The sequence below is a fragment of the Rhinolophus hipposideros genome (genome assembly GCF_964194185.1).
Source record: "Rhinolophus hipposideros genome assembly, chromosome: 23".
NCBI classification, from domain to species: Eukaryota; Metazoa; Chordata; class Mammalia; order Chiroptera; family Rhinolophidae; genus Rhinolophus; species Rhinolophus hipposideros.
The window spans coordinates 43,891,865-43,918,175 of NC_138069.1; the positions used below are offsets into that span (position 1 = coordinate 43,891,865).

The 26,311-nt window shown below is 46.4% G+C and overlaps 1 protein-coding gene across 1 annotated transcript in view; it reads left to right on the forward strand.

Annotated features, from left to right (window-relative positions):
- Positions 1–26,311, forward strand: part of GNA12 (G protein subunit alpha 12) — a 75,142-nt gene that overhangs the window by 17,466 nt on the left and 31,365 nt on the right. The window contains exon 2 of the mRNA XM_081034864.1: positions 21,851–22,066. Coding sequence (XP_080890990.1) covers positions 21,851–22,066 — 216 coding nt within the window. The remainder of the gene's footprint in view (positions 1–21,850; positions 22,067–26,311) is intronic.

Genomic DNA, 26,311 nt, shown 5'->3' on the forward strand with positions numbered 1-26,311 from the left:
ATACAGTAAGTATTGGTCTCTGATTAAGGAGGGTTCATGATCACATTTGCGGCCTGTTTTCTAGAACGCACATAAATTATAGAAAATAAAAGCTTTGCTTCCTTCTCCACATAGTTTTATTGCTTGTCCTTTATTCCCTCAAAATCAGCTATTTGCATTGCATTTTATAGCTATAATATATAGTTTGTACTTTATTGTGTTTACAAAAAGCTTTTAAATTTTTTTGTTTCTTAATTTTGTGTGTGTAGCCTACTAGAATGCAAAGTCCTTTGAAGTTCAGGATTTCATTTTGATTATCTCTATACTCCGCCTTGTGACAGATTTTTCCTAAGTGCTTGTTGAATGAATTGTGCTAATTCTTTTGAGTAATAACCGGGCCGCTTCCAAAACAGTTTTGTTTTTCTAAATTTGCAGAGGTTATTAGCATGATTGAAAGACCAAAGAAATAATTACCTAATTTTTTAGGGTTCTCATTTCTTCTTTGTCATAGCCTCTGTTCCTACCCCCTTCCCCAAGTACCGGTCCCCCAAACCATCAAAACGTTGTCAGCTTGAGCTCGCAGAAGTTGCAGGCTCAGGACACACTGCCCTTACTGCTGTCAGTGCTTCAGTTAGATAAGGGACCCTTTTATAGAAATAGTTCCCTCTTGTCGCTGCTTAGTTACAGAGAAACAGGTCCCTTGGGTTTCACTGTGTAGTGTACACAGTAGGAGGAAGGACCCTTCGGTGCGTGGGGCCAGTCTGGGTTGTGTGGACCAGAAAGTACAGAAAAGACCCGTCCAGAAAGGCTGCCATACACGCCTCAGACCCAACTGTTTTTTTGTTACAAATAATGTATGGAAGTGACTAGAAATTAAAATCCTTGTTTCAAGGCCATAGCAGTGGTTGGTAACGGTTTCTGGTCTCTTGAACCGTGTTGACTGCTGGTGAGTGTGGGCTCCAGGGCTGAGCACGAGGACCTCCCAGTGACACATTCATGAGGCATCTTCTTAGTTGGTGTCTTCAGGAGTGGTTTTACAGACCCTCCTGGGGCTTGGGAGCGTTGCAAATGTGCATTTCGACTCCTTTGCAGGTCCCTAACTTTCACCTTCAAACCCAGCTTAGATTGGGGAGGTGAGATCATGCCGTCAGACCTGCAGCGCCATAAGCTAGATTCCCACTCAGTACTGGACACTTGACAGTGCTGGTCAGACAGGTGGGTCCCAGGGGAATCGGGGGGCGGGGGAACAAAAACCTCCAAAGGAGAACATCCCAAAGGAAGAGTAGCTTCCAAGAGCAGTGTCAGAATTTGCAGATTTAAGTCTAAAGTTATAAAAACAGAGCCTAGGAAAGCTGAGTAAATATGCTCTAACATTCTTTAGCTGGATTTGGGCGTTGACCTGAATCTTCTTTGTTTCTGTGTGTATTACATTTTTACATCGTTCTGGTTGGTACATCTGCATGTCAGCCCTGGGCGGGCATGCAGGGGCCTGGGCTCAGGCACCGTGGGCTGAGGCCTGACTTGGTGCTGGCACAGAGTGGGCCCTCAAGTGTCTGTCGGATGTATGAATAAATACTTCTTGAGGAGAAAGTCTGAAAACTTGAAAACTCAATTTTAACTTTGATGACCTCACAAACAAACAATTTTTCATGGTTCAGTAGCAGGGAGATGGTCCAGGCTGTGCTTCCTGGCCGCCAGGCCTGTGCTGTGGACTTGTCAGGGGAGGGAAGACAGCTTACCTTGTATTGTATCCAGCGCTACTGCCAAGGTGGCCGGGAGAGCAGAGCAGAGGGCTCAGAAAATAGGATAGCTAGAAGATTAGCCGTTAGCCGCTGGGGAAACCGTTCAGAGGTGAATTGTTCCATTTTGGGCCATCCAGTTAGGGAGCTGGGCGTTACCAGCCTTGCTTCCTTATATAGAGTCACTCATACAATTTGGGAGTTCTGCGAGTGGCTGATAAAAGCCAACCTCTCTTCATCACTCTGGTGACTTGTGTGTGGCATCGGCCGGAGCTGCCATCCTTGCTCCCACACTACCTCATGGGCCCCTGAAAGGAGTGTGGTAGGCGGGCTCGGCACGTGGTCTGCCTGCCTGAGGCAGCACCAGCACGTAGGCACCGAGTCTCATCGCTGCAGAAAAGCTGGAGAGACCGGACTGATTAGTTTCCCAGCTCATCTCTGTAGAATATCTGTAATCTAAGATCTTCACAAAAATTCTCAAGCCTGAAATAAGCAGAACATCGGTCAGAAAACCACTGAGTAGCATCTTTCTCTGAGATAGCATTTTTGTAGAAGGTGAGTGATTCCCGTGGAATTTTGTCTTATGTTACGATGTGGCTGCAGCTTCGTCTTTATCAGGTTATAAGGAAGAGGCCGTGGTGGGCAGTTTACCAGGAGATCACAGATGACTCATTGGAGCAGGTGTGGGAACAGGCAGCTGGCTGAGACTCGCACAGGAAGCAAAGCACGCTGACTTCTGGGGGACATTGCTCCAGGCAGAGGGGACAGTGACTACAGAGGCTGGGGCGTGCCTGGGGTCACAGGGACAGCAGTGTGGGGAGAGCTGAGTGAGCAGGGGGTGGGGAGAGTGAGTAGTCAGAGATGGGGTCGGTGGGGGGGGGTCACACAAAGTCCTATTCACCTTGCTTAGGATTTGCCATTTACAACTGGGGCAACGGGAAGCCATTGGGAGGTTTTCCTGGAGAAGGGAAATAGTCTGACTTCTCATTCTGTGTCCTACCTCAGTGGGGAATGTGACGGGGCTGAGGGTTGGGTGTGGGCCTGGTGAGAGCGGGGGGTCACCTGGAGGATGGCTGCAGGCCGGGCACATTATGGCGCTGGTTCGATTCGCTGGGAGCAGTGGGAGTGGCTTTTTGTCATCGCTAGCCTGTTTTTCATCTGTGAAATGGAGATGATAATTGTACCTATCTCACGGATGCTCTAAGAATTGAATGAGTTAATAATGCTTGCCAGACTTATGCCCAGACATAGCAAGGGGTTCAAGTAATGTTAGCTTCATTTTTATTGTTACTGCTACCTTTCTCCCAGGGCAACCACTATCATCAATCTGATGTGTACTCAGTCTGTGGGGGGTTTGTTGTTGTTTTTGTTTGTTTGTTCTAATTTTTTTATTGGGGAACAGTGTGTTTTTCCAGGACCCATCAGCTCCAAGTCAAGTCGTTGTTTTCAACCTAGTTGTGGAGAGCGCAGCTCACTGGCCCATGTGGGAATCGAACCAGCGACCTGGGTGTTATGAGCACTGCGCTCTAACCAACTGAGCCAACCGGCCGCCCCTCAGTCTGTGTTTTGGTACTTTTACTACCTATGTGTATATGTATGATCAGCCCATATATTTTATGTGTTCGTAGGAATTTATAGACACTTCGAATATATCATTTTAAAGACAGGCTTGCCCAGCATAACATTTGCATTCTGTCCATGTAGGTACATAGAGACCTAGTTTGTTCATTTTAACCATCACACTAATTATCATAATTTGTAATCCGTCCCCTACTAATACACATTTAGGCTGTCTTCCATTTCCTGTGCAACCAGCACTGTGTCCTTGTCCACGTCTGCAGTGCCCTTGGCCAGGTGTCGCTGGAGTATATTCTCTGACTTGGAGTTGCTGGGTCCCTTCGTGCAGGCCCAGCTTTGCTAGTGTTGTCGACACTGCATCTCGGGAAGTCTTTGTTAATGCAGCTGTTAAGTGACCTGGAAAACTGTATTTCTTACTCAGATAATGAAGAATTCACTGTGTGTGTGTGTGTCTGTGTGTGTGTGTGTGTGCACACATATTGGGACTTGTTACACACACGTGCTACAGAGAGTAGAGGAGTGAGAGATGCAGACGCAGAAATGAGTGTCACAGAGAAAGAAGTGTGTACTGATGGGCCTAGAAACAGGAGGCCGGGCGTTGCACGCAGGACCGCTCCGGTGTGCAGGAAGCAGAGGGGGTGGAGAGGCGTGGGCATGAGAGCCTTTGTGGTGTTTTGTGGGAGGGAGTGGGTGAGGCAGGGTGAACAGCTAAGGATTGGACAGTGCGGGAGGCTGCTTGCCCGGGACCTGGCCCTGGATTGTGAAAGTCAGATAGGTTCGGAGTGTGGATTCTGGGTCGGTGGGCTTGCCTCAGAGGGAATTAGCTAGCCCTTGGGGAGGCGGAGGGCCGACTCTTCAGGATCAGCAAGGCTCTAAGAGAAGCTGGCAATCCAGAACATAGAACTTGTGATTAATGAGAGGAGATGATCCGAAGGTGACCGACTCGCCACGGACTTGGCACTCTGGGAACATGTTGTCACCCGTGATTTCCCTGCCAGCATGTTACCCTCCTGGTTCAGGCAGGCATCGATCGGGTGGTAGAGACACTGGAGCTTTTGGAGGTGCCCAGTGTGGGCATCAGGATGTTTCAGACAGGCAGTCAGGGCTGAGAAGCACTGATCTGTGGAGAGAGGACTCTCACCAGCCACTCACGAGGATTTTCACGTCGGAGAAACTTGCCGTGGAGCCAAGAAGCCAAAGCCCTAGAGTCAGCAGCCTTTTTCTGTAACGACCAGAGAGTCATATTTTAGACTGTGGGTTAGGAAGCATCTCAAGGGTCGTATGTAGGTACCCATGGAAAAGAGAAAAACAAATGTCCATGGAGTTCTGACTGATGAAATCCAAAATATCATCATGACCGCTGAATACAGTTGTCCCTTAGAATCCGCGGGGGATTGGTTTCAGGACCCTGTGGGTACCACCAAGCTCAGGTGCTCCAGTCCCTTCTGTGTAGATTTGCTGTAGCCTGCCCATCCTCCCATCTACTTAGGTCACGTCTTGACTGCTTACCGTACCTGATACAGTGTGATGCTATGCAGATGGGTGGTACACTGGATCATTTAACGGTCAACCTTCTGGAATTTTCATATATATATATTTTTTTATTTTTGATCCGCGGTTGGTTGAATCCGTGGGTAAGGCACCCGTGGATATGGAGGGCTGACAAGAGTGGCATTCTTTTGAGAGGTAACATTAGCATCATTGGAGTTCAAAGTCAGTGTTCGTACCATCGGATCAAATGCCAATATTCATCTCTAAGAACCATCCTTAGCTCACAAGCCAGGTAAAGACAGGAGGTGGGAGCCTTAGTTTGCCGACCTGCTCCCCCATCCGTGAGCGGGCTGAGTGCCTAGTTCTGAACTGGGGCCGAGAGCCCTGCCTGTCCATTTCTGCACCTGGCAGAGCAGCACCCACTCTACTCTGGGAGGTGGGATGAGGCTGGCCTGGGCAGACACTCATTGTGTTCCTGGAGAGAGTGATCGTGCAGTTGAGACCCAGTCATAACGCACGGCGGTGTCGCTGTTTGCCTCAGAGCCAGGCTGAGTCATAGGCGGCTTCCCAGAGTTCCACGTGGGGGATGTGCAGCCTCAGGTGACCTCAATACAGGTGAGTGCTAGAGCTTTGAATGTGTCCACAAACATGAAAACAACTTCCTAAAGTCTCTGCTCGACCCACATCCCGCTGCTGTGTGCTGAGGACGTATGAACATAGAATCCTCCGTTTGTCATCCTGACCGGTGTGGGGAAATCAGAAAATGTCTTGCCTGTTATACATGGATACACTCAATCCAAAAAGCCAAGCTCCCAAATGGCTGTTTCTGAGTCTACTTTGGCAAACTTTTTTTCTTTTTTCTTGAAGTATAATTGACATGTAACATTGTATTAGCTTCAGGTGTACAACATAATGATTCAATATTTGCGTATGTTGCAAAATGATCACAATAAGTATAGTTAACATCCATACATAGTTACAAGTTTTTTCCTGTGATGAGAACTATTAAGATTTACTGTCTTAGTAACTTTCAAATACGCAGTACTATTAGCTGTGGTCACCATGCCGTCCAGTAGAGCCCTATCCAACTCTCGAAGATTGATAAAATGACTCCGACATTCAGTTTCTCCCATTCCTAAATTATACTTCATGTTTTCGGACAACAGGCCAGGAAATCCCAGTGCTCCAGTGACTGTCTTGCACCTGCAGCTGAAGAAACCCTTGCTCCCAGCCCCTCCTCCCCAAGCTGTGGCCTTGCTGATTTTTATTTTTTTATTTTTCAGGCCTTTGCTTCCCTTCCGCTAGGAAAGCGTGTCCTGCCACTGCCCACAGTGTGGCTGGCTCCTTTCTGTCCCTGGAGTTTGCTTCCAGGGCACCTCAGCGGCCTCCCAGACAACCCAGGTGCAGTGGTCTCCTCCACAACTCTCCTCCCCCGAGTGCTTAGTTCCTTTAGAGGACGATCCCAGGGGCTGGACTGCGCCATTTCACTATCTTTCTGGGGACCTGAGTTTCGAATTTCTGCTCTCCTTGCACGTGTGCTTCACAAGGGCAGGGGCCCATTTGTCTTGTGTCTGCCATGTCCTCAGGCCCGCCCCCAGTGCTGGCACCTGTGATTTTGCTGGATGAACTGAACTGGGCAGAAGAGGCTGCCACAGGACAGAAATGATTTCCTTGTCACCCCATATGGTGGGGAGGGCCTACTGCGTGGTAGGCGTCCGAAATAAAATGGTGAACACGTCACCCCATTTATTGTGTGAAGGTGAGCCCGCGGCGCCATGGGAGAGCGCAGGAAGGGGCCTTACAGGGAGTCCCTTCCCGCAAGTGTCACACATGGGCTGATAAACATTTACGGAAGGCTGTTGTCTAAGGAATTCACATCTGGAGCGTGATTTGACACAGCACATTTTAGAGTTCCTGTCAGCTCTGAAATTCTGTGCAACTCTGGGCCATGAAAAATGCAGGGAAAGGAAATAAGGAGTTTTGTGGTGGGGTTGTGGTTTTAAATAGGACGGTTGGCTAAGTCCTCACTGAGAAGGTGACTTTTGAATAAAGACTGTATCTTTGCAAAAGAAATCCCAAAAGTCTTGGTCGGTGACTCCAGTTTTACTGGTGAGCTTGGACAGAGTTGAAAGGGCTCTTTACTCTGGTGTCTTTAATTGTCTTTCATTCAGGTTATTGAGATTTCTTAAAAATAAATGTTGATGTGCGTGAATCAGGGGGCCAGGTGGGGACTGAAAGTCTGTTCTGTTCTGAGCACCGTGGTGGTGGGAGGTTCAGTGTCCCTTGGTTCAGCTCGCCCCACAGCACTCCTGGAGCAAGGCAGTTCCCTGACTTTCTGGAACTCTTCTCATGAACCCTAGGGTTTCCTCATTTTCCAGGTCCAGTCATGCACTTTGCCCCAGCCCACTGCCTTCGTTTCCATCCTAAATTTCCTTCCCACATTGGTTGGCCCCACCTTTCAGGCATGTTTCATTCTTCCCATCTTGGCGCTCACTTTGAGTCACTCGTTTCGTCCTCGAGGTGCAGCAGATACAGTAGGTCTCTGTCACAAGGCGTGTTTCACTTGCATCGGACAGGTGTCTCCTTAGTGCCCTAACCCCTTTAAACACCTCACTGGCTGGGAACTGCCATGTCCTCTGTGGGAGCATTCGGAAGCAGCAGGATGGGGGTTGGCGGGAAACTGTCACTGGTTCCCTTTCGTACCTGATGAATTTTGTACTGTGGGCATATCATCATTTACTTTTTAAATAAGCAAAAACGTAGAAAAGATCCTACAGCATTTTGTTTCATCAAATTTGGTAAATATGTATAATTTTCAAACTTTGTTTCATCTTAGAACTAGAAAACAAAACAAACTGTAACAGGAGGTTACTGTTGGAGATAAAGCACTTATAGTTTAAAGGTCATGGAGTTCTTTTGATTTTATATGCATACATGTATTTACCCAAATCCGTGTATAAATGTTGACTAACTGTATTTCATTGACCAGCATTAGTATTAGTTAAAGGTAGAGGTGTGGTGGCTTTGTTTGTTTCTGTACTTCCCCACGCCCACGTTGTCTCGATGGACTTTGAAGTTCATGGTACCGTGTTTCCCCGAAAATAAGACCTAACCGGAAAATAAGCCGTAACGTGATTTTTCAGGATGACATCCCCTGGACATAAGCCCTAATGTGTCTTTTGGAGCAAAAATTAATATAAGACCCGGTCTTATTTTCGGGGAAACTCAGTAAATGTGCACTCAAGTAGCTTCAGCAGACCACAGTCGTAGCAGTTGGGCATGACAGACCGGACGTGAGAAGTCTTCGTAGCTTTAAAAGAGAAAAGGCAGTAAGCTAAGAAAAGCACTGATAATGATTTATCATAATTTTGAGGAGAAGCAGACGTGGGTCCCGAAGGAGGCAAGCTTACTTACTTGAAAACAAAGTAGCATTTTCGTAGGGTTCATGACAAAGGGGTTAAGTTGGTTTGCAGGCCTCTAAAGACCAGTCTGAGGCGCCGGCCCTGCCGAGCGCTTAAAAACCTTCCATGGCCTCTCCACGAGTTGTATGATCACATTACTAGGGAGACTTTCCGGAGGTCCCCCACACTCCAGATCACTAATGCTTCATGTGCTACGTGTCAGAGTTCCCTCAGTTTGACCTGGAAGCCAAATATGACTTTTCACCTGGTGCTTAATAGAAGGTGCCTTTTAAGAAGCCGACAGTGGTATTTGCTGTGGCCGCCAGGCAGTTTTGTAAGTCGTCGACAGAGTCCAGCTGAAGGGAGCCAGGGTTCCATGTGTCGTGCTGGAGGGTCGTGTCGGCGCCTGGAGCCCGGCAGAACCCCTGGCTGCGCTGGCCGGAGAGGACTGCTCGCTGGGAGCCTGTGGCAGGACCCGTTCCCACTTCACCGCCTCCCTCGCTGCTTCTTCACTTGTGAAGTGCAGGCACGCACTCAGGGACTGGTTGTACTTGGAGGGCTGTAGGCCAGTGGGTTTTTAGGAAGCCTGCAGTGAACAAGCTTTGGGTCAGTTCCTTTAATCGTCGTTGCATAACATCTGTCTGAGGAATAGGAAAGCAGCAAGCGTAGTCTGCTATGCCTTTGAACCATGGGACAACCTCTGGTCGTCCTGGGCTCGCTACAGGCTGGCGCACCTGGATTTCTCTGGCTCTGTTGCTCTTCCGTCCTCCAGGGACATTGGCATAACCCTAGCAACTGGCCTCCATCACAGTCGTGGTGCTGGGCGCCGGGTGTGAGCGGTCATCAGCCCTGCACAGAAGCCGAGCCTTCCTTTCAGGGCCTGAAGTCACCTCTTGACCCCCAGCTCCCCTTCCCACTCATGCCTAGCCCAGGGGCTTGGGGCTTGGGCTTCCTGTAAGTCTGTGTTCTTTCCCAAATTCTGATCTCCTTTTGCTGTTGGAAGACGAAGTACCTCCCTTGGCTATGCAAGAAGTCTGTTTCTTCTGATTGTCTGCACTGACTGCCTGGAAAGCCGCCGCTGCCTGGTGTCCTGTGAATCAGATCTCTCCTGAGGCCCTGCTTCCCCGTTTGTTCTATTGTCTCGCCAGCGACTGCTGGCTTCTGTTGTTGGATCCCACATTTTATTATGATTGTTGCTGTTGTTGCTAATAGGATCCCAGTCTGAGTTCTTCCAAAAGAAACAATGTGATGGTGGTGGCGGTGGTGATACTCCTATTGCTCTTATTATCATGTTACCCGTTGCCCTGAAAAATTAAGCTAGGTTTGTCATGGGGATCACATCCTCTTCTGGGGTTGATCCCTTTCTAATATCAAACCTTCTCCCTACAAGAAAGGGGTGTACTTATGGTATCTGTTGACGGGAGAAAGCATAATCCTGCAAGGCTGCTCCCACTTCAGTGTGCTTTTAAAGAGTTATTTGTATCTTATGTATCGTAAGCGTCCGTATACTCTGAGAAGGACTACACACGTGGGAAAATGGTTTCTATTTGAACCTCGTCAGTTACTTTGCAGTTTTAATTTACTTGCTACAGTAAGTTGAGCTATCTTTTTGGTTGAACTCTTCCTGTAAACAGGCTTTTCTTTTATCTTTGACATATGACAAGGAGATAGTTTTCAAAGGAATTTCCAGACCTATTATACAACTAAATTGCTTTCGAATAAAGTATGAGCCAATATGAACTTTTTAACCTCAATGACAATTCCTCATGTGATGAGATTTCCAGTGAGAAATAAATTAAAATGACTAATGATGTTTGGTTTGTGTACTGTTTGATCAGCTTTGATAGAAGGCAAATCTAATTGTTAGAGAACCATCTCTGTGCCTTCAGGTATCCTCACTGCAGCCTGAGAGATAGAAAGAAAGGATTGTCCCCTTGTGTAGCAGATAAGTGACCTAAGACCCAGGTATTCTCCCATCAGCCAGTAGATCACGTACTGTGTGCCGGGCCCTGGGAATACGGGAGCGAGCGAAACAGACCAAGGATCCTGCCCTCACAGGCCTCGCATTCCAGTGGGGAGAGAGATCATAAACAAGATAGCTGAGTAAAGTGTAGGGTGGTTAGCTAGCTTCCCTAAGCACCAAACAGAGCAGTCAGGCAGGCAAGGGGTGGAGGTGGGGGCATGGCGTGGGAGAGGGCTACAACTTAGGATCAGATGGCCGGGGGAGGCCCTCACTGAGGAGCAGACATTGGAGAAAAGACTCAGATGTTGAGGGTGTGAGTCAGGTGGATTTCTAGGGCAAAGGGGTTTCGGGCATCAGGAACCAGCAGTTCTGAGGCCCCCAGGTAGAAGCAAGGAGGCTGTGTGACTGGAGTGGAGCAGGCAGGGAAGTGAGGTCGGAAAAGGCACAGCCAGGTCACATTGGGCCTTCTGGGCCTTTGGAAGGATCGAGGGAGGGTTTACGCAGAGGAGTGCTTTGAGCTGACTTACTTTGAGAATAGACAGAAGGGAACAAGTGTAGACATGAGACCAATTAGAAGGTTTGCAGTAATCCAGGTGAGAGATGCGGTGGCTGGACCAAAGCGATTGTCGTGGGGGTGGCAGGAAATAGTCCAGTTGTAGGTCGGTTTTGCAGGTAGCATGGACAGCATTTGCTGACAGCCGGATGCTGGAGGAGCCGTGATATTCATTCCCTGCCCCTGCGGGCTCCTTAGTTCCTGCGGCAGAGGCCTGTGGGGAGTGAGGTGTAAGTCCAGTGCAGACAGGCCCCCAGGACCCCTTCTGAGTGGTGGCTGGTAGAGGCACGGGCCCCAAGGCAGGTGCGTCTCTTGGTGCCTGCCTTGGGGACCTGCTGAGGATACTAAAGTCAGTTTGGCAAAGGCAGATGGTAGCAGAAGAGCCCGTACACGGCCACGTCCGCTACTGAACTGCCGCTCCATGCGGAGTCATGTCCACATAAAGTCCACTTTGTATGCAAAGAAGGAAGTGGGGCGTGAGTGAGAAGGAAATGTATGAACCGATTCAGGAAACATACTGACAGTTGTGAAGACCAGCCCTGCGCCGCTCTCCAAGTGCTGGTTGAGCGTAAATTCAGGTTTTCACTTGGGGCTCTCTAAGCTGTCCTGGGCCAGTCCACAAAAACGTGCTCAACAGCAGTGTCTCGTTTTAGCGGCCTGAGTCCGACAATGAAGGAGAGAGCCCGCGTGCAGAAGGCGTTTCAGGTACTTGCACTGTTTTGCAGCAGCTCCTCTGGGCAAGGAAGCCGTTGGGCTTGTCTCAGGAGCTCTTCGTCGGCTCTGTTGGACCAGATTCTGTTTAGGCCAGACTTGACTGGAAGTCCTGCAGTGTCTTCACCGCTTACTGCACATCTGCCTGGCACTGGCACTGAATTTAGACACATCCAGGTGCATTCTGGGTGCCGTTGTGTGACCATTGAGTCTTGAGTGAGTCGTGCAGTCGTCATTTTTATCTTCTGTTAACTTCCCTGGTCCTGTAGCCAGCGTCAGACTTGCCACCAGATACTGAGAGGGGACAAGTGAGGACGGGGAGCAAGCTGATGTGTCATTTAGGCTCCTTTTTTCCTTCTCACATCGTATCTTACTGCCTCATTACTTCAAGGGATGTCTGTTTATACGGACAAGAATTGGTGCTAACGCTCCCATCAGGTCAAGGCGCTCCTGACTTGAAAACTTCTAAGAACTCAGGCCACATGTTCTAGATTCTTCTTTATGCCTTGATATGAAATGTTTTATTGGAAGCGTTGACTAATCCTCATCCTCTGCTTGAAAGCAAGAGACTTTAGGAATTCAAACATGCTTGGGAGATTCAAGCATTTTTATTATTATTTATTATTAATAATGGCTAACATTATTTTATTAATTTATTTTTATTTGTCATTCATTTATTAATTCATTTAGTTTTTTTATTAATCTTTGTTAGTAGTAGGACTTAGGAGAAAAGAGGAATTGGCTTATATAACAGCTTTTTGAAGTCTAGAACCCAAATGCCTATCAATTTTCTATTTCTCTAACTTTGGGTTGTCTGTAGTGTACATGTATACTGAGTTTGCTTCATTTTCAGTTGCCAGTTGTGATTTCTCTTAGAGCATGGTTTGAGGATATGACTGTTAAATATTACTGGAGAACAATTTTAGTGAAGCAAACAAACCAATTAAAAAATAGGGGGGGAAATGACAAGTTACCAAATATAAGTGTGTAAATTGGTACCGCCTTTCTGGAGAGCAGTTGGTAATATTTATCAAACTCCTCAAAAATGTGTGCATACTTTTTGACCCATCAATTCCATAATTCAACTTCTAAGAGTTTGTCACAGGAGGATAGTCAGACGTGTGCAGGCGTGTCTGCATGGGGGCTCATAGTATTGCTCACACCCCATGCTCCGTTATGGCATGTCCGGTATGCTGGGTTCCCGTGCAGCGGTTACAGGGCTCGAAATCCTGAAATATTTAATGTCCCGAGAAAATGTTTATGATACATTGCTAGAAATGTTTTTAAAGATTTATAAATAATAACATATACACAAAGAGAGAGAATTTCAATGAAGAATGAGACAGTAACATTCCAAGATGTTAATAGAAGTTATTTCTAGATTGTAATAGTTTTGAGGATTTAATTTTCTTCTCTATGCATCTCTGTTTCCTCTGTTTTGACACTAAAAATATTTTTGTAATCAGAAAGAAATTTAATTTTAAGAAATGTTCCCATACAGCAAGGCTGTCCAACATAAATGTCACGTGAGCCACATGACATTCAAGTTACCCACGTTAAGAAAGGTAAGAAGGGGGTAAGATTAATATTTTAGTAATGCAAAATTTTTTGGATAAAATGCTATAATTTCAACATGTAATCAATATTAAGAAATTAAAAGATGTTCACATTTATTTTTCATGCTAAGTCTTTGGAATCCAGTGTGGATTTGTACCACATCTCAATTCATACTGGCCACGTATCCACTGCTCAGTAGCCACAGCAGTCTAGGGCCTGTCTCTCAGACAGAGCAGCGTGCTCTAATTCTGTGCTGTTAAGATAACATATATGTGAGTGAAGGCTTTTTACTGTGTGTAAAGTAGGATCTGAACTCATTACATTTCCTCTGATTTAGCCGGACGTACAGCATATCCCATAGTGCTAGATTTGATTACTGTTTGTTGTTGTTTTTTAAACATTCTAGAGAATACCAGAAATGTTGGGTCCTCAAGGGTCAATTCAGATCTGGTTCTAGTCTTAGTGCGTGCTGTTAACTGTGTGAGAAACAGGCAGCAGACAGGACAGCTTTCCCTCTTGTCTCTTTCTTCGCTTCCTTATCTCCCTACGTATACCCATGGATGTATACAGGGTAAAATAACACTCGCTTTAGAATCACTCAGTCATACTCAATGGCTGTGTGACTGCGTTTCAGTTTCCTCATCTGTAAAATGGGCACACCACTACTCCCCTCACAGTGTTACAAAGGTGAAATGAGCTGGTGGATGTTAAGCGCTTAGTGCAGTATTGTTCACCTGGCCAGTACTTAGCATGATAACTGATGACATGTTACTGGAGCAGCTCTGAAGCAGCATGAGTTTTGTACGTGTCTGCATCTGCTCGTTCGGCAGCTTGATCAGACTGAGAGGCTTTGTGGAAGGGGAGCATTTTTGTGTCCTCTGAGCCTTTGTTTACTACACTATGTCCAGGCCGTAAGCCGGATCCCATTGGAAGCAGTGGCATTTATTCAGGAATTGGGTTCTAATGTGTACTTCACGGGGTACACACCAGGAACTCCACACATCTGATCTTTGGACAAGTCGAAAGGCGGTCTAAAGGGAGTGGGACCTGCTGATGCTCATCAGTGCCTTCATCGTCGGAAGTGTGTGACAGCTCTGTGCTTCCCAGACCTCACATTGTAGTTCAGATGACCTTGACAATGGCCAAGGTTGTGTTGCATCCAAACAATCCAGTGACACTATCCTCAAAGGACATGGATTTCACAATTTTCTCACACCTCCTCACACAGCTTGTTTCCACTCTGGTGTCAGTTCTCCCCCAACCCGCCTCATTACTACTGGGACTTGTGACACTCAGCCCAGTTCTGGTAGATTTGAGGTGGTGAAGCACAAGAAAGGGCCAGCCAACCTCCCAGCAGATTCTGTAAGAGTCTAGCCCAGGGGCTATCAGAGTACAATCCACAGTAACAGTTACTGTGACCATCAGAATCGTGTGTGTGTTTTCCCACACGCACACGTACGTTGTCATTCAGTGGATCGATACCTATTTTTAAGCTAAAACAAAATCTATGAAACACTGACTTACCTCTGTTATTTACAATTTATTCGGGTATTTGTCATTATGTTTTACTTTTTAAATGCTTACTAAATTATTTCACAACATGGGTCCTGACTTGAATTTTGAAAACACTGAATTAGCACTTTAAACTATGTTACCTGTTTGTAGTGTTTATATGGGATTTTTTTTTCCCTTGGAATAATATTTAGTATTTATTTCTTCTCAAGTTCTTTCACATTTTCTGTACTTAACAGGAAGTCTTCATTTCCCCTCGTACCAGGGTTTGTCTTTATAGCATTTAGTGAAACGTTTAGCCCAAGTATATCCCAGGCTTACTGCCTGACACTTGAAAGAGTAGAAGAGAAGGAAGTTGGTCTGTACTTGGCTTCAGGCTGATTTCACAAGTCTCCAGTTGGCTGGCTCTGGAGTTCTGAAATTTAGCGAGGATTTCCACATTCCAATTTAGGGGATCTCAGAAATTCTGAACCGAGGTTGAATTCTTTTTTTTTTTTTTTTTTAAAGGAGAGCGCAGCTCACTGTGGCCCATGTGGGGATTGACCCGGCAACCTTGGTGTTATCAGCACCACACTCTAACCACTTAGCTAACTGGTAGCCCCTCCTTTTTTTTTAACTTTTAGAAGAACCAACCTTTTCTTCAGCAAAAAAAAAACAAATAAAAGGTAGTGATGATGGTTGCTTTTCCCATGCACTTCCTACAAATCCAGAGTTTTTCTAATAGTTCCGTCTATTTACTAAAAATTTTGCCTTGGATTTCCCATTGTCCCATTAAATTTAATTTGTCATTAATTTACCCGTATCTCACCCCTCCTGAGCCAGCCCCTCCTCTGGGCTCCACGTGGAGAACTGGCTGGTGGTCTTCTGGTTGTGCGGACTCTGACCCCCATGTCTGGTGGGTTCTGTTCTCTTGCTTTTAGATCTCATCTTCCTTTTGGGTCATCTCCTCGCATGAGAGCCTTAGCCGCCTTCTGACTGCCCTCCCCACCTTCACTCGCTCCTTCCCATGAGCCACCCTTCCCACCACTGAGTCTGGAGACTGAGCATTGGACTGTCACACTCCTTTCCAGGTCCTTTGATTGTCCCCTACTTCTTACTGAATAAATGCCAGACTTCTCAGCTCATCACAGTCTGGTTTTAGCATGCTTCTCACCGATGGTGACATTTTTGACTGCCCGTGACACCCTCTTACCTCCAGCATTGTTGTTCGTCTCTGGCCTGCACATCAGATGCTCTGGTCGCTTCTGTGTTGTATCGAAAGCTCCCAGAGCAGGCACCACCTTTACCACCTTGTTGGGCTGCCCCCATTAGCTGGCGCCTCTCTTTGCATGAGGCCAAACCCTCAGTCCAGCTGCAGGCAGAGCACTTTCCTCGTCAGGTGACATGGTGAGCAATGGCCTGTTCCACTAGAACAATGCATTTGTTCCCAGAGGCTCACATGTAGAAGTGTGGAGGGGCGGGGACTAGATGAAGAGGCCGTCCGGTTTGATGTCATAAGAATACCAGCGTTCTGATGACCATTTGTTTGCAGCTTTCCTTTCTCACTTTTCCTCCGACCTCTAAATTCCAAGGTACCCTCCACTTCAGGTTTCAGGAGAAAGTAAGAGGAGCCATCTGCCTTGGCTGCTGGACTCATTAACTTCAAGAAATGTGCCCTGTTTACATGTCTGGCACATTCCTTTTATTTGGATGGTGGCCAGAGGCAAACAACTCAGCCTAGTGGGCTTCAAAACAAACCCAGAGCTTTGCAAGTATATGTGCTGTTGTCCAATCGGGTGGACAGTCAGAACCTTCAAGTGTTCTTAATGCATGTGTTTCATTCTGTAGAGAAAGCTGATTCCATCTACTCGCATTGCATGTCGTAGCTTTAGTATATATTGTGGGAAGATTTTAGTAAGGAATGACTGACTAATCTAAGAAAAGTTGGTCTGATGAGAAGCTAAACTAACAAAATGTATTTTGAAAGGAGATAACAGGATTTGCAAATTTTGGTCTTCATCCAATAAGACTGAACCCCCCACCCCCAAACCTACATCCCCAGCAGACAAGGGGATCTATTCTTTGACTAGAAGTTTAAATTGCTGGATTTATAAGTTGTCTTAAAAAATGTGTTCTTTGAGCAGTTTAAAGTGTTACATAGTACTGAGATGAAGTCATCAAACTGCTTAAGACTTTAACTGTTTATATTTGGGTGACTTGAGTGTATGAATGTATGATTGTGGAGAGAATTAATGCTTTAGTAACACTGTTCCTGAAAGAAAGGCTTTCCTCATAGCCACTAGCAAGACTTAAGTAAATTGTCTTCGGCCTTAAATATTTTCTTTTTCTTTTGAGCATGTATGGATTTTAGGATTTTCTTGGGTTTTGTGTGTTAGGAAATTCGTCTTTTATTGAAAAGGATAGGGGCAAGATGGTTTTTATTCTATGCCTGCGATGGCTGTATCTTACTTTGAAGACACTAGCCACTCTCTATAATGATGGTGACGTGTGTGACTGTGAGCTCTGCAGAAGTACATGGATGTCACTTCCCCAGAGACCTCAGGCGCTCTCCCCAAAGGCACAAGAAGTGGACTCACATGCAAAGCAGATGTCCCAGAGCAGAACGCTCCCCCAGACCTCAGGGTTGGGTACTCAGCACACAGTTGGCAGAGTCGTTTTTGACTAGAATAATTTAAAAGGGCAAAAGAGAGACATTGTTTTTCTTGATGCCTTTTTCCTTCAAATGAGGTGAATAAGATACATAAAATGGACTATAGCTAACTGGTATAATTCAGAGTTTGTCAACAGTTTTACCAGTTTCCCTGGATTTTTAAAGAGAATTACTTGGTGTTTGGGTGAAGTTAATTTGGACCAGTTCCAGCCAGCCTGGCAGCATGCAGTGGGAACACAGGCTGCTTTGGGGTAGACCAGTGTTTTGAAGCCAAACCTGTGTTCAGCCAGTAGTAGTTCGGGAAGGCTAGTTTGCGCAGCGTCAAAAGCAGTCTTGTAAGTGACCACTCAGGCCTTCTGAGTCCATTCTGGTTCCCTGCCTTCATCTTTGACATACAAAAAGGAACATCCTTGGAGCACAGAGGCTCAGTGTAACTTGTGAAGGAGGTTGCGCTCCTGCTGAAGCTGACCTTGTCAATGTGTAAAACGTACTGAAGAGCTATCTTGTGCGTCAGACCAGATTTGCTGCATTCGAGTTGCATGGGCAGGGCCACTATGAATGGTGGGTGGGTTAACTGATGAGGGGCAGGGGGCGGCAGCTGGGCACAGCGGGAAGGCGTTCTCTGGTTTGCACAAAGGTTTTCTGCCTAGAATCTCACCAGAGGAATGTCTTCTACCTTCTCTATGCTCAGATACTTTTGTGCAGAATGTGAAGAATATGGAGCATCTTTCTTTTCTTGGGTTCTTGCCCCTTTTCGATATTGTCTTTCTAGGCAGGTGGGAGTTTGTCATGATGTTGTCAGAAAGTGGGGAGATGGGAAGGACTGGGGGGCAGGAACGGCGGGGGGTGGGGGGGAAGGGGAGCTGAGGACTTACTTGTCCTATTTCCCTTCTGGATCGGCTCTAACCCAGATTGCCACTGTCAAAATTAACCCGCACTTCAAAAGCTCAGTTAGAGACTCACCTCCACTTAGGATTTTCTGAGCCGTACCTTTTCCACACCGTGTAATTAATTAGTACATCTATTGCCATGATTGCTAGTTAACGCTTTTTTTAACTTTTTAAAAATAATCACAGGTTCACAGGAAATTGCAAAGATAGCGCAGAGAAGTTATCACCCAGTTTTCCCCAGTGGTTGTGTTTTATGTAATTACAGTGCACTATGAAAACTGGGCCATCGATGTTGGTCCAACGTGTGTGTGGTTCTGACATGTTACCACGTGTATGTCTGTGGCTGCAGTCATGGCACGAAGTCTCCATCACATGGAGGCTCCCTCCTGCTTCCCCTGTACAGCCACACACAGCCCCGGCAGTCCCTCTTCCCTGAGCCACCTGATCTGTCTTTTATCCCTGTAATTTTGTCATTTCCAGGATGTCACACAAGCAGAATCCCATACTATGTGACCTTTGAGATTGGCTTTTTTCATTCAACATAATTTCCTTGAGGTCCATCCATGTGGCTGCGTGTCCCAGTAACTTGTCCCAGTAACTTGTCCTTGTTATTGCTGAGTCGTATTCCATGGCGGAGGCGCCACAGTTTAACCTGTTGAGGGACAGCTGGGGTCCAGTTTGGGGCTTTCGGGAATAGAGCTGCTGTGAATTCCTGCACAGGTTTTTGTGTGGACATAAATTTTCATTTCTCCAGGCTAGATGCCGAGGCGTGAAATTGTTGGGTTCTATGAGAAGTGTGTGTGTAAGTTTTTAAGAAACTGGACAACTATTTTTCCAGAGTGGCTGTACCGTTTTACATCCCCACCAACAATGTATGAGAGATAGCTGCATCGTCACTATCATTTGGTATTGTCGCTATTTTATGTTTTTGCTGTTTTAATAGTTGTGTAGTGATATCAGAATCTTCATCTGCCTTTTCTTGATGGCTGGTGATCTTGACCATCTTGTCTTTCACCTGCTCTCCTGCTGTCTATATATGCTCTTCGGTGAAACATCTCCTGAAGTCTTTTGCTCATTTTCTAACTGGGTTGTTTATCTTTTTAACTGTTGAGTTTTGAGCGTTCTTTGTATATTCTAAATATGAATCCTTTGTCAGATATGTGGGTGGCAAATATTCTCTCATGGTCCGTAACTTTTCAGGTTCCTATATTGTGAGATTTAGATCAAGATTCTCCTCTTTTTCTTTGCCTGTGTATGTCCAGTTGCTCCAACACCATTTGTTGAAAAGGTGTTGACTTGCTTTTGGATCTTTACAGAAACCAATTGGCCATACTTGTGTGGTACCATCTCAGGTTCTCAGTTGTGTTCCATTGATCTCTGTGTCTATTCTTTCACCAATACCACATAGTCCTGATTAGTGTAGCTATATAATAATAAGTCTTGAAATTGGGTAAAGTGATTCCTCCCACTTAATTTTTCATTTTCACAATTGTTTTAGCTAATCTAGTGCCTTTCCATGTAAATTTTAGATTAATCATATCTATGTCCATGAAAGATCTTGCTGAGATTTTATAGAAATTCTGTGAGACCTGTATATTAATTTGGAGAGAATTAATATCATTACTATGTTGAAGCTTCCAATCCATGAACATGGTATGTCCTCCATTTATTAGATCTTTAATTTTTTTCATCAACTTTTTGTAGTTTTAGGCATACACACCCTATAAATGTTTTTTTACATTATAACGAAAATATGTCTCCTTTTTTGTAATTGTTAGTAGTAATTACGTTTTAAATTTCAGTTTCTACATGTTCATTGCTCGTATATAGAAAGACTAATGACTTTTGTGGGTTGATTTTATATCTGGTGACCTTGCTGAATTCACTTGAATTCTAGGAGGGTTTTTTTGGTTGGTTGGTTTGTGAGGGGAGGGGAGCAGTTGGTAGTTTTTTGACATTTTCTACATAGACCATCATTTCATCTACAAAAAGGCTTAGTCTTGTTTTTTTTCTCTCATCTGTATTATATTTCTTTTCTTTACCTTACTACACTGTCAGCACTTCCAGTACCATCTTGAATAGCAGAGATAAAAGTGGACATTCCTGTCTTATTCCCAGTCTTAGAGGGAAAGCATTCAGTCTTTTACCATTAATTATGATGTTAACTGTAGGTTTTTGTGCCAGTAATTTTTTTTTAATCAAGTTAAGGAAGTTCTCTATTCCCAGTTTTCTGAGCATTTTTATCATGAATGTGTATTAATCTTTTACTTCACAATCTGTCTCTCTAGCCAGATTCTGAATTTCTGTAGATGAGACACTGCTTCATAAATGTTTTGTTTTCCTCCAGAGCCCAGCTTGGTGCTTTGCCCCAAGGAGGCATTGAACATGTGTTGGTGGGTCAGTAGGACTGGACATGTCACTTGTGACAGATAAGTGTGGCCCCTGATGAGGGAACTTCCAGGGACATCCTTAACTAGATAGCCCTGGTCCACCATGTCTGGAGGAGAGATTGCAGCTGCTCTCTTTGCTCACTGTTACCATTCAAGCCGGTGGTTCAAGGCAGAAATGGAAGTGACAAGCTCCGAACTGATGCTACAGTGGAGATATGAAAAAGGCTCCGGGTGCTGGGAATGGGGAAACTTGTCAGGATAACTGCCAACTAAAAGCCAGTGAGTTGTACGCTGTAAATGGGGGGATTCTCTGCTGTGTGACTGATAGTCCAGCGAAGCTGGGTTGTTGGTTTGTTTAAGAAAGGGCCAAGTCGGGGTGGCCGGTTAGCTCAGTTGGTTAGCGTGTGGTGCTGATAACACCGGTTCGATCCCCGCATGTGCCACTGTGCGCTGTGCCCTCCTTAAAAAACAAAGTGCCAAGTGGGCAGAGATGTCCTGCTGCTCTGTGTGCCGGGAACCATCATTCTGGGTCCCCCAGCCTGCTCTGAGCCCAGAAAGTCTTTTCCAGATAGGGCCTCCCGTTCTTTGCTCACCCCAGGATCCGTGGTGCCCTCAGGAGAACTCAGGAACGAACGCCCGTAGATACTGTGCTGCTAATTTGAAGCCCTAACCTGAGAACGGCACCATAGATGAGACCACTGTCACCAGGACAGGCTGGGTTGTTCCTAAGGCTGATTCCGTGTAGGCTGTTTGTCCATCCCCTTGACCTTGTCTGTGAGGTAAGAAAAAGGCAGAAAACACCCACTTTATTTTTAACCGTGAGGAAATAAGCAAAAGAATGAAGGGTCGTTTCTCATCGTCACAGACAATGGTGGTATTAAATTTAGCCCGTGCTCCCCCAGCTCCTGTGTCAGTGGGCGGCCACTGGTCTGAGTCACATTTCAGTCTTTTCCTGTCTCATGCCACGACTGCCTGTGTTTGCATGTTCTCTGCTCGTTTTGGGTTGGGACATGCAGTCGTATCCCGGTATTAAGCAGCCGTCTGATTTCAGTGATAACAGCAGTACTAGTGGTGGTGGTGGTTTTCAAACAGTGTCTCCTTCTGACGTGGTTCAGGTTCATTTTCCACTGTTTGCTTTGCCAGTGTTTTGCCACTTCTCCTGCTCACTTGTGTCCCTTCCCAGACCTTTCCACATGATTGACAGCAAAAGGCAAACTTGCGTGTGGTGTGTGTACACATGTCTCAGCACGGTCGTGTTGCTAGGAATTGAGACATTTGTGCCCTGACCAAATGAGCCAAGAGGCCGATTCCGGCCACAAACTTGGTAGCTTGTGAGCTTCCTGCTGTATGGCAGCCAGTGCCCACATTGAGGTTCTCCATTGTGCTTTAGTCTTTGGAGCACAATGAAATCCTTCTTTTTTTCTTCTATTTCCCAGGGCTCAAAGGTTCTTGTTGATGCACGAGACAAGCTCGGGATCCCGTGGCAGTATTCTGAGAACGAAAAGCATGCGATGTTCCTCATGGCCTTTGAGAACAAAGCAGGACTGCCTGTGGAGCCGGCCACCTTCCAGCTGTACGTCCCTGCTCTGAGCGCGCTCTGGAGGGACGGTGGCATCCGGGAAGCCTTCAGCCGGAGAAGCGAGTTTCAGCTGGTGAGTGAGCCCTCTTCCCGGGACACGTGACTGCGTCCCACATGACTCGTTTGGACCTTTGTAGGGTGGCCTTAACAATGCAGGCAAGCTGGAAATTGCTTTAAGTCCTAAAATTCTACAACAAAAATGTACCACAAGAGCAAATGAAGCTGTCTAAATGGTTCAAGAGGGAGCAAAATTAACTCACTCAGGCTGGGTAAATGTTTTTGTTCAGGAATATGACGGATTTTTAAAATACTAAAGACCTTACACCGGTCTTTAATATTTTAAGAATCCTTAAGGAGCTCAAATTTTTTTAGAATTTGTTCATTGTAGGAAATTAATGCTTCCTTAAAACAGCTTTCCAGCTTGCAATGTACAGATTCTGCCTTGCAAGACATGAATGTTTTTAGATCAACATCTTTGAAGCTAAACTGAATCCTCTGCAGGTTGTTTCCTTCAGATTCTTCCTTTCATTTTAAGGTCTGAAAGGTCCAAAAAGCCTACTCTTCTTTGTCATTTAGATTCATTTAGGATATGAGTCTATACCCAGAAAAGTCTGGATGTTGCCCCTGGAGAGTTGGGCAGGCTGCACAGAGGCCGTGCACCCCATAGCAGGCTTTCGTATGCAAGTAGCAGAACTGCTGCCTTGAGCGGCTTAAATGATAAAGGAGCCCGATAGGCCAGGCCCTGACGAAGTCTGGGATAGAGGCTGAGCGGGCGCTTCGGTGCCATGTGAACTGCTTCTCTGCGCTCTTGGCTTCTTTGGGCTTGGTCGTCGTTGGTCTGGCTGCCCCTGTGGTCGGGAAATGGCAGCAGGAGCAAGAAGGGGATGGCACGGTGACCAGGGGCATACTGCGCCAGGATGGCTAGGCTCGGTAAACTCTACACCACGTCCCACCCCTGGAGCAGGCACACAGGCTGCATGGTGGGGAGGGGGGCGCGCTAGCAGCTGTGTGCCATGTGGCCACGTGCCCCGCCAAGCAGGTTGGAATGGCCTGTAAGCAGAGGAACCCCTGGAAGGGTTAGAGCACCAAAGTACCAGATCCGGTGTGCAGTTTCTCCAGAGCTCACTGCCAGTGTACAAGGTGGGTGGAAGGTAGGTGAGGCTGGAGGCACAGGCCGGATGGTGGACTCTTCCAGAGTCCAGTTAAGAGACTGTGAGAACCTGAACCAGGTTCTCACCAAACCAGAAGTGGTTTTGAGACTGACCTCCTGACTTACCGCTACTGGATTTTTTTGCACAGCTGTTTTCCTCATCTGGTTAATTGTCAATTTCATCATCATACTTCCCTCCAAACGGAAAATCAGTAGGTACAGAATTGACTGAATCAGTGTAACCAGTTTTTGCTTTTCATAATGTTCTCTTGAAGTGGTGGTCGATCGGCTACATTTAACAACATTGTTATTATAGGTTAGGGGTGTCTTTTCTTCTCAGGATTAGACTGTTATCCTGGGAGTTTGTACCTCTGTTAGAGTCCTCACTTGACTTCCTCTTGCCCGATTATGAACCAAACATTTACTGGTTCCAATGTTGGGGAGTCTTTGCATGAGGGCGGGGGTTTGGGCACACGTAGCGGGTGTGAGCACCTTTTCCTCACCTCTGATACTTTTTGCTTCACACTTCTTGGGTGTTAAAAAAAAATTCACTGATTTGTGAATCATTTTTTGTATCTCTTCGATTTTTATTTGAAAGTGGCAGCAGAAGAAGGGGCTTTCTTGAAAATGTCTTCATGACCCTTTTGGAGATGGAGTCGGAGACCCAGTTCAGAGAACTTTATGTTGATAGCACAGCGTTTCTTAATATCTGGAAGTCCAAGTGAGTCTGCTATTACAGAGATTGTTTTTCTTGTCATGTTTAAAGGAATTGGGTCTTTGTAACATTACCCAAGATTGCTAAGAAACTCTGGATTATCAGCTTAATTTGACATGGAGAGGAACGCTACCCCCACGCTGTGTGGAGGCGCTGCTGCCTTAGAACCAAATGAGGGCAAAGCTTGAGGAGGAAAATTGGCCTGCGGCTCACTCAGGGACATGCAACCTGGAAAAGAACCGCTGGGGTTAGCAGCGCAGCTCCTAACATACAATCCCATGTGTTGTGCTCAGTTTCCGTGATGTCTAGGGCTTCAGGACGACTCTGGGTCAGTCGCATTAGCTCACAGGCTCCATCTGTGTTGGCAGCATTGCCTGGTCGCCGTCTGCCCCCATCCCTCACCCCAGTGGGTGTGGGCTTTTTCAGGGCTGTGGAAACGTGGTTTACACGCTCTCAGGCTTGGAATGCTTCTTTGGTAAAGCTCTGGCATAAAGTAGTACCCCAAACTCTCCTTTGCATTCCTGAAGCAAACGTCAGCCTATGCTGTGTGGTAGTTACATCTTTTTATAGAAAAGAAAGAGCCAATCGCTTTTCAAAAAGGCTTGATACCACAGGTTAGCATTCCTTTGGAAACTTGCCCTTGCTTTTGCTGGTATTATTTTAATTGAATTTCAAAGTACTTTCCCGGAGCTTTCTTAGTAAGCTTTTCAGACACTAGAGGGCTGGGCTGAATGGAAGATGGGGTGATTTGTAGCTACAGTAACTTTTTGTAACTTTCTTTGAGGCCACAAGAAACAAGGTGGCATATACCGAACCCAGTTTTGTGCATTTTCTGTGCCCGGTACCATGTCCTTTTAAGAAAGAAATCCCCTCTAATGGTTTGGCAGTTACTTTCAGCTACTCCAGGAACAGTTTCAGGGTAGCTGGGTGATTAGGAATAAGACCTGAAAAAGTAGCAGCTTGCCCGATAGACGCAGGCTTCTGTCCCTGGGCCGTTTGGGGTAACGGAAGAGTCTTCCACTGTCTCCGAAGGCTCTGTTACGAGTCTAGTCGTCTCTGCTCCTCTGACTTTGACCCAGGCTGCCTGGCATTAGTTGTAAGCCTTTGCCTCTTTTCTCTGCTATTGAGATACCCTATGGACTTGGCTTTTAACAGTACTGCAACCTAAGGTTTTAGACGAGAGGAGGACAGGAGAACCCCAGGAAGTGTGATGAGGACAGTGCCTTCAACCTCTGATGTTTCTGGTACAATTTGGAAGAGTTCAGAGAATCTTTCTACTTGGGAACGATGGTGGTCCCCTGCTGCTTGGAGCAGATGGAAGTATTCCTGGGTGTCTGCACTAGTGCTGTGACATTTGGTTGCATGTGGCAGAAAGCCCAGCACAGCAGTGATTGTTTTTGTCCTTCTCATGAAAGAAGTGCAGAGGTAGCCAGTGCAGGGGTGATAGGGTGGGTCTCTGTGCAGACCCTTCCCAGGTGGTCCTGTTTCTTGGCTCCTTCTCAGGCTTGGCCCTGACTGCGTCCCAAACAGAAGAAGGAGGGTATGGAAGAAGTCACCCTCTTCTTTTTAGGGTGACTTCCTGCGAGCACCATCCACAATCCTGGTGAATCTCAGCGGCTGGAACAAGGTCACGTGGCCACACCTACAGGGAGGCTGTTAAATGTGCTTCTCGGCTGGCCAGTTGTCACAGAGGAGAAGCTGGCAGGGACCTTCTGCCCGAGATGACGGGGGACGGGTCAGTGCTTAGTGGGGAGCCTCTAGGAAGGGCAAAGATGGGTTTGTAAGTTATTTTAACTCTTTTTACATGTAAGGAGACACTTAACAGCAGCACATAATGTAATCTGTGAGAGTCCTCAGAACTGCGTTTTCAGTCTTCTGTGTCTTTTTTAATTTTATATGGAATTCAGTCATTCAGCAAATATTTGTGGAGCAGCCACCATCTGTCAGGCACTCTTACAAATCCTGGGGAAGTAGCAGCCAACAAACCAACACAAACCCGTGCCTGTGTGGAGCTGACTGTCTGACAAGGGGAGACAGACCAGTAAATACGTTCATAGGAGAGTGTGTGTGCACACATGTGCGTACATACAAGCATATGTGTATATTCTGTGTGTGAGGGGGCTCAGAGACTGTGGACAGAGAGGACTGTAGGTTGGTAAACAGGCTGCATACTGTTTAAGCCTGTGTTTGGCTTCCCCGAGTGGCATCTGCGAACGCTCTGGAGGAGGTGGGAGAGCAGGCTGGGTAGGTGTCCTGGGGCAGAGGGAAGGTGGTCTGGCCCGGAGAGGAACACGGGCAAAGGGCTGTGGTGGGAGCAAGCTTACTGTTCCAGAGCGCAGCAGGAGGCCAGTGTGAGACTGAGCCGAGTGAACAGACGGGGCGGGAGGGGATGAAGTTCTAGAGCAGAGTGAGGGGCTGTGGGGAGGGCTGAGCTTTTAGCAGAGGAGGGATTT